At 37.1% G+C, this 8,100-nt stretch overlaps 1 protein-coding gene across 1 annotated transcript; it reads left to right on the top strand.

The window, feature by feature from the left end:
- Window positions 1-2,994: 2,994 nt before the first annotated feature.
- On the top strand, window positions 2,995-4,657 carry LOC120623379. The gene is made up of 2 exons (XM_039889379.1): window positions 2,995-3,179; window positions 3,286-4,657. Exons 1-2 carry the CDS (start codon window positions 3,141-3,143, stop codon window positions 4,621-4,623), a joined length of 1,377 nt encoding a protein of 458 aa, XP_039745313.1. The 5' UTR covers window positions 2,995-3,140; the 3' UTR covers window positions 4,624-4,657.
- The last annotated feature ends 3,443 nt before the right edge of the window (window positions 4,658-8,100 follow it).

Here is an 8,100-nt window from a genome sequence, read left to right as displayed (position 1 = left end):
GGACAATGCTATAGGCTTACGTTTAAAGATTTTAAACTTTGATTTTCGTGGTTAATCAACATTTCTTAAATTTAGTTCAACGGGCTCATACCACTATAATATTTTTGGATTTGTCGTTATTTCGACCCAGTTGCCTGGATCGTGGTCACGGGACATATGAGTCCCGTAGTGAATATCGACAAATCCAAAAGTATTAACGTGGTACCTACTAGTTGAACTACATTTAAACAAACGTTTAGCTTTGAACTTTTTAAGAGATATCTCCAAGATGTAAAGCGATAGTTTATTGTAAAATTGTTTCTTCATTGAATAAAAGATTATTGAATTTAAAATGTCACAGAACATTAAAATACGAGTGAAGCACTTTCTTCCGATATAGAACCATACAGAATATCTAAACGCTCGTACAGTCTTCTTTATTATAAGTTTTATGCTATACCTCTTGGACAGATATAATTTACAACTGAAAAATAGGATAGTAAATATCGCAACGTTAATCGAAAGATGCTTTGTTAGATCGGGTGACGTAAAAAAATCAAATTTCGCTAACACCATAAAGTCAGGCATTATAATATGTTTATGGACGTTTTCTGCGGTAAAATTTTGATTAAGCCATATTTCATTTTCGGAATAAACAGATCCATCTTTTTATTACTTGAAATATTGAAAATCAAAATGAATCTGATAATTTTAAAATTTGGTTTGACACTTGCTAAGTTTAAAGTTAATGGAACATAATGCAAATAAAATCTTTTTTAATAGAAACATTATATAAATGGTTATCATTCGTATTGGAATGTTTGTAATAACTGAATGTAATGATGTGCAATAGCTCGTTGGATTTTGTTTGATTTTGGCTACATACAAGATTTTGACTAAGTTTACCTAATTTATGACTAAGATATATATTGGCAAAAGCCTCTTCAATTTTTTTTCTCCAGCTGTTCTCGGCATTCTTCCAAACGCTGTAGTTTTAATGTCATCAACCTATCTTTGAAATGGTTTGCCCCGTTGCCTTGTTAAGTGTCTGGTATGCCAGCAAATTTACTCCATTAATGTTGTCCTGTTATGGTACCAGCCCATCTTTGTCCCCATCTTCTTAATGGTATTTTCTGAATGGCATTTTTCGTTATGGTATATATATTTTTTCTTATTCTAACTGGCATGTTTTAATCCATTGCATTCTGGAAAATTCCATTTTTTTTACGTTTGCGCGTTAGGCAAGGTTCACTACGATCAGGGCGTTGAATATGAATATGTAGCTACCATACTTTTAGGTTACTCGCTTAGTTGATAACAAATGTGAAAGTTTAAAAGCAGCCTCCTTTGAAAAAGTTGGCATAATCATGATAATGAGCCTTTTTATATTTTGTTGGCTTTCAAAGGGTAGCTTTTTGTTTAAGTTGTTTCATTAGAATGATTAATCGCTGTTTTAGGTATAGGTCTTCTTTTAGTTTATAATTCAAAACTGCGGGACTTTTGGAATTATGTATTAAAATTCCCGAGCAAACAGAATACTTATTTGTGTTATATAGGTTGTGTGATGAACTTGAATTCACTGTCTGGATTTTTGTCTGTATATAATAAGTATTTATATTTATTATTCATCAGTCATCTTAGTACCGATAACAAAAGCTACGCTTACTTCAGCGCTAGATGGCGACGTGTGTTGTCGTAGTATATTAAGTGTATTTTAGTATAGGTACTAATGAAAAAGGTATATATATATAGGAAAATAATATTTTAAGGAGAACGTCAACCCTAAAAGCGCTTCCTATGAAGTCTGAAACTCGACTTGCGGTGACGTTTGCACAGTTTGGGTTTCATGGACTAGGGTTGAGTCCGCACCCATTACCTTGGATCAGATCATCGTCCGGATAACCTTCTAATCTTTGGCAGTGATGACGCTGTGCAATGCACAACAAGGGGTGCATTATCGGTCTCTATTCAATTTTATTCGATTAATTAGATGCTTGATTTGTACGTAGAACATAAAATTCAATTACAGCAATTTGAAAATTATAGCAATACAATATGAATAATATAATGCGAAAATTATATTAAACATATTGTATTGCTGTAATTTAAATTAGGCAGCCAATCTCTTACAGGAAACATACAAATGAAAGAACGACGGCAAGAGAACGGAGAACATGCTATGTGACAATCAAACAAACTATTTTATTAACATAATGTATCATCTACACTATTAAAACATGCTAAATAACAGATAATTTAAGCGGGGATAGCTTAGTGGGTTTGACCTTCAACTTCAATTTGGGTGGGCCGATTTCGAATCCCAGCAAGCACCTGTAACTTTTCCAAGTAATGTGGGTTTTAAGCAATTAAAATATCACTTCCGTCAACGGTGACGGAAAACATCATGAGGAAACCTGCACGCCTGAGAGTTCTCCATAGTAATCCACACAGGGCCAGTGTGGTGGATTATGGCCTTAACCCCTCCTCATTTTGGGGTATAATAGACCCAACACTGGGTAGGTAATGGATTGATATGATGAAATAACACAACGAAAGCGAAAGCTGCATGTGTATATATTACATGTACGTACATGAGACTAATATGTCCTTACCTTAAGGAGCACTAAAACGGTGTTCTAATCTCTGGAGCAAGGAAGATAATTAATTTCGAAACTTTAGTCTACATTTACTTAGGTTAATGATTGTTGATTAGGATATGGCCGTTAAGGGAATTGGTATCGCAGTTATACGGAATGGTAATTACCGGACTATTAATGGGGTATCCACTCGTATTGGTCTACGTTAGTTTGTTATAATGAACGTCCAACTGTTTCCTCAAATCTCCGAAACTGATCTTCCAAACGTCATGAATTAAGAATTGTTTGAGTTGTCTTGTCCAGCCGCCTATCACAGCATTTAGTTACTGCTTCGTTGGTCTAATGGTTTGCATATTCGACCGAGGTCGGCCCAATGAATAGCATTGGGTTATTATATCAACAAATTCCTAGTATAGATACTTCAACTCAGTTGTGCGCGCGGCCCTATGTGTGCGTGCGCTTGTAAATATACAACTTTCATTCGTGTGGCAGTGACGCGGCAGTCGTCGTTCGAGCAAGACGTGTTCCTATCGCTTTTTCTTACGGGTACAGTCGTTTACGAAAATGTCTAGTTCTTCACGGAAAAAATGTTTAAGGAGTCAGGTAAATATTTTTTATTTTTAAATTTAGATGTAATGAATAGGTATTTATTATGATTCTATATACGAAAAAATATATCCTTGTTGACGTTTACGTATTATTGTTTTAGACTCGAGAAACCATTGCTAAGGTATACGAATTTCTGAAAATAGATGCGAGAGATATATTGGAACTAGTAAGTGATCCAGTTTGCAGTGCAAGTCCAATTTTAATATCGAAACTAAGTGAACATTTAAATAGCGTACGGAAAAGAACAGCAATGGCAGTGGGGGTATCAGAGAGAACAGTTACTAATATATTGGCTGAAGGAAAAGAATCTGACTCTAAGTTTAAATCTCCGCATAAAGACCGTAAAAAACGTTTAAAGAAGTTAGAATTAGACAACTTTAACGTTGATGTTATACGTTCCACTATTCAAAATTACCATTTAGAACATCGTGAGTTACCTACCTTGCTAAAGTTGAAAAGAATATTTCAAGATAAACTTAACTATGATGGAAGTATTTCGACTCTGCGTACAGCTTTGTTAAAGTTGGGATACAAATGGCGAAAAACTGTGGATAACAGACGTGTTATTATAGAGCGGCATGACATCCTAAAACTACGATTTTCCTACCTAAAAAATTTACTCAGATACCGTCAAGAAAATCGGTGTATCGTATATACAGATGAGAGCTATATCTTAACTAATCATGTTCAAAACAAAGGATGGGGTAATAAAGATGGACCACCTTTAAAGAGAAACCTGTCGAAAGGACAAAGAATTATCATTGTGCATGCTGGTTCAGAACAAGGTTTCGTACCTAACGCACTATTGACATACAAAGCAAATAGTGTTTCTGGTGATTACCATTCTAACATGAACGCGGAAAACTATGAAAAGTGGCTAAAAGAACGTCTAGTACCGAATCTTCCACCTAACTCTGTGGTTGTGCTTGATAATGCCTCATACCATAACGTTCAAAATGACAGAGCCCCAAATTCGAATTCCAAAAAAATAGAAATGCAGAGATGGCTGACAGAAAAAAATATAGCTTTTAATCAAGATATGAAAAAAATTGAACTGTATGATTTGATTAAAAAAAATAAAGAAAACTATATCTGTTACAAGATTGATGACATACTTCAGCGATATGGCATAAAAGTTCTTCGATTGCCACCATATCATCCTGAACTAAACCCCATAGAAAATGTGTGGGGAATTTTAAAAAATTATATTGCTTCGCGTAATGTCGACCAAAATGTGACGGAAATAATGAAACTCATAAATGAATGTTTAAGTCAAATTGATGAAGGGATGTGGGGTAATACTTGTCGACATGTACAAAAGAAAGAAGAAGAATACTATAGACATTTTGACATGGAGTCAGAATTCATAATTAACCTTGATGAGAGCAGCGAATCCGAAAATTCATCATTTGATTTTTCAAGTAGCGATTCAGAATAATGTTCAATAAATAAACATTAAATTACCAAATAACTGTTTTTTTAAAAAAAAACCCGTATATAACCCGTAAATAACTGTATTTGTATTTGTACCCGACTGTACCTCTTGTCACGCACACAAAGTCACTGTATATGTACAAGGTTTACCCACACATAGGGCCGCGCGCACAACTGAGTTGATGTATCTATACCAGCCCTGACTTTAGAATGCCTTGGAGAGCAGGTTAAGCTTTTGGTTCAGCGCCCGACCTATTTCTGGTCGTGTCGGAACTGCCGTCCAATCTGAATATGAAAGGTCGGAGAATGGAAGGTGTGCCTGTGTTGTGTGCACAATATCTCCCGCGTAGTTGAAAAATCTATATGGAGATTGACAACCGTGACCGATCTGGGAAACTATTTAAAGAGCGGCCGAGTAACTCACTTAACTGATCACTCTCACGTAAATATCTATTGAATGTTAAAGACAGAGAAATAGATAGATAGATACCTGTTGTTCTTCCTCTTCTTCTTTTGCTTTTTCGGCTTTTAGGTATGCCAGATTAGCATATTTTCTCCGCCATTGTCACGTGAATTGGAAGATGCACGACCGCTTCGATTAAAAAAAAATACATTTATATACTCGTGTACTCGTATAGCGGCACTATACTTTTTATCTAACTTAGTGTTCCAATTGTAATACTATTTAGCTTTTGACGTTTACACTCATAATTAGCACAACCTGGAAAAGGATCAAGATGTTTTATGAATTTATGTTGGGTTCTTCTTCTTCTTCTTCTTCTGGGCAGTTTCCGCACGTAAGCGCTTCGCTTGTTGTACGTGAAATTTCCCATTGTTGCTCGCTACTTCAGCCATCCAAGCTCGTTCTAGAATCCCAGCATGCCGCCCAGGTTGCTTAGGACTTCTGGGATAGTGGCTGGTGATCCCAGGTAGATCTCGCGTTGCTCTGTCACGCCCGTGCACTCCAGCATCACGTGCGTAGGTGTTTCATTCTTCTCCATGCATGCTCTGCAAAGAGGGCTGTCGGTGACACCTATAATGGAAAGATGTCTGTTTAAGGAGCTATGTCCTGTTATGAGTCCCACCACCTTCCTAGGTTTGCTTCTATCCAGGCGGAGTATGATGGGTTATTAAAATATCTGACCTTTGTTGCTAGGTACTATCGGGAGTATCTTTTAAAATTTTTTCAATGTCCGCTGCTGATAATACTTTAGGTTCTCGACAAATATATGTACGCCCGAGCGTCTCTTTAGAAATGTATTTTAACATGGAATAGATTCACCAAAGCAAGCTGGCCTTTTTATTCGCCAGACCCATTGAAATAAGCCAAAAAATATTCTAAAAAAATACTGTGAATTTTTGCTGTTTTTCCGCTGTACGGAATTTTGGGCCTAAATTAGTTTATGACAATGAAATATAAATTATCAGTACAAAAGTAGTAGTAGTAGAGATTTTTTTTACAGTGCTCGTCCAGGGGAATTACCGTTTTGCTTATTTCTGATCTTCAGTTTTAAATTCAGGCGGTAGATAAAACGGTGAGACTTCATATTTGCTAATGCGTTTCGTAAATAATTGATATTATATTAGAGTGCTGTATTTTCTTGTAGATTGTTTTTTAAAGTCTTTAATAGCGAATTAGAATTGTGTTCAGGATAAGATGAAAAGGAAAATGGAGAACGGACCTACCTGCCAACACACAACTCACAAAAGTTCTACAATGACGCAGTTCCTGTACGCCAACGCGAAGACACAAAATATCACCTTTAAACTTCACTTGGAACTCGGCCGAGACCTATTTAATATCGTTATGCTATTTCAGAGCTTACAACTTTTTAGTTCGGATTATACTTCGATATGTCGAATGCACGCGTTCAAGACTTAAAAGGAACAAACACAGGGTTCGCTTTGCGTGGGTTTTGAATGGCTAGGTGAGAAGGATGCGATGCGTGGAAATTTGAGTGAAAACAGATCAACAGAGACAGACACGTCCGACGTCAAATGTCTGGTAATTATTTATCTGCCCATATTAATTAATGCTATGCGTTTGAGATCCACCAATAATATTTTACCCGCACTAAAATACCTACGAAAATTAAGTTTCGATTCAACATACTACTTTGCAAATTGAACTGTCCGTTTTAACAAAGATTACTTAGGCTTTGCCTAAGGTGTTTTGCCCCTCTAAGAGGAGGTGGTATACGCGTCGTTCCTATTTGCTAAAGTATCAGGTCATTGGGTCAAAAATAGATAAAGAATTTCCTAGAAGTGTGTCTCAAGTTTTCTTTGTGCATCACGATTAAACGAGGTCGCGATTAAATTTAGAAATGTTACCAACTAACCGACGTCAGAGGGTTTGATTCAAATAAAATTGTAGAATTATCTATACAATTGCCAAACGCAAAGTCACGTCCGGGTTTTGTCTTTTAGCGTATATGTCAAGTTTTTGCCGTTTACTATCGTCTTTCGTACTATGACAAAATGGTCAGGATTTATTTTATATATTATCTATATTTTGTCATAATCATTATTATCATAATATTCAACCAATACCGGCCCACGACAGGGAACGTGTTTCCACCCACAATTACAAGGGTTTAGGCCGTAGTCCACCACGCTGGCCCAGTGCTGGTTGGTGGACTATTTATTGCATTGGCATTAAAAAGAGATGATAGTAGTACTAGACGAGTACTAGACGAGTTCTGTCATAAGAAGCTCTCTTATGACAGAACTCGTCCGGTGAAGTATTACCGGCATGTCTTTTTCTACCACTAAACTGGATTGCTGCAATGCTATTTTTTGGTCTGGCAAGTGTGGTTGCCGGTGTAATTACCGGCATGAGGCTTAACACGCCTCACCTTAATGGACACAGGGTGTTTCTTGCATTATGTCTGCGTCTAGCTTTACCTTAAACTATAATAATTAATTTAAGTGATAAAAGTAGTTGCATAATTTATTATAAGCGGTTAGCATTTAGGATTTTTAGGTAAAATACATATTATTTAAATGTTAAACTAACACTATATGGAAATTGCTGATAATTATTTAGTAACACGACTAGATTATGTGAGACTTATTAATAAATAAAGCCTCCATTGGCGGTCGAGTACTTTCACGCTCGATAGAGAGAATTTGAGAATTTAACATAAATAGGCTACTCTGGCCTAATGCCAGTCTTTCCCCCCCGATGTCGTCGAGCCCTGGGGCTCTTCTCATGGCGAGCTCTCACGCTCGCCCCACTCCCCCGGTGACGCCGTTGTAACCCCTCAGGTGGTTATCGGCAAGTGTCCATCCGAAATAGTAATGCCAGTCAGTCGACCCGGAGCATTGAAACAAGAAACATCTCAGCAGTCTTTTATTGCGAAGCAAATCCTGCTACCTGAAGAACGGTGTCGCTACCCCCACCACGCGCTACGACTACCTGGAACAAGGTGGAAGAACACGACCGGTGCGCGTAGCAGACGGGCGCCGACCAGCGCACGCG

The sequence above is a fragment of the Pararge aegeria genome, chromosome 4 (assembly GCF_905163445.1).
Source record: "Pararge aegeria chromosome 4, ilParAegt1.1, whole genome shotgun sequence".
Classification (NCBI taxonomy): Eukaryota; Metazoa; Arthropoda; class Insecta; order Lepidoptera; family Nymphalidae; genus Pararge; species Pararge aegeria.
Note: the sequence above shows the minus strand (reverse complement) of the source record. Positions and strands in the feature narration are given on the sequence as shown.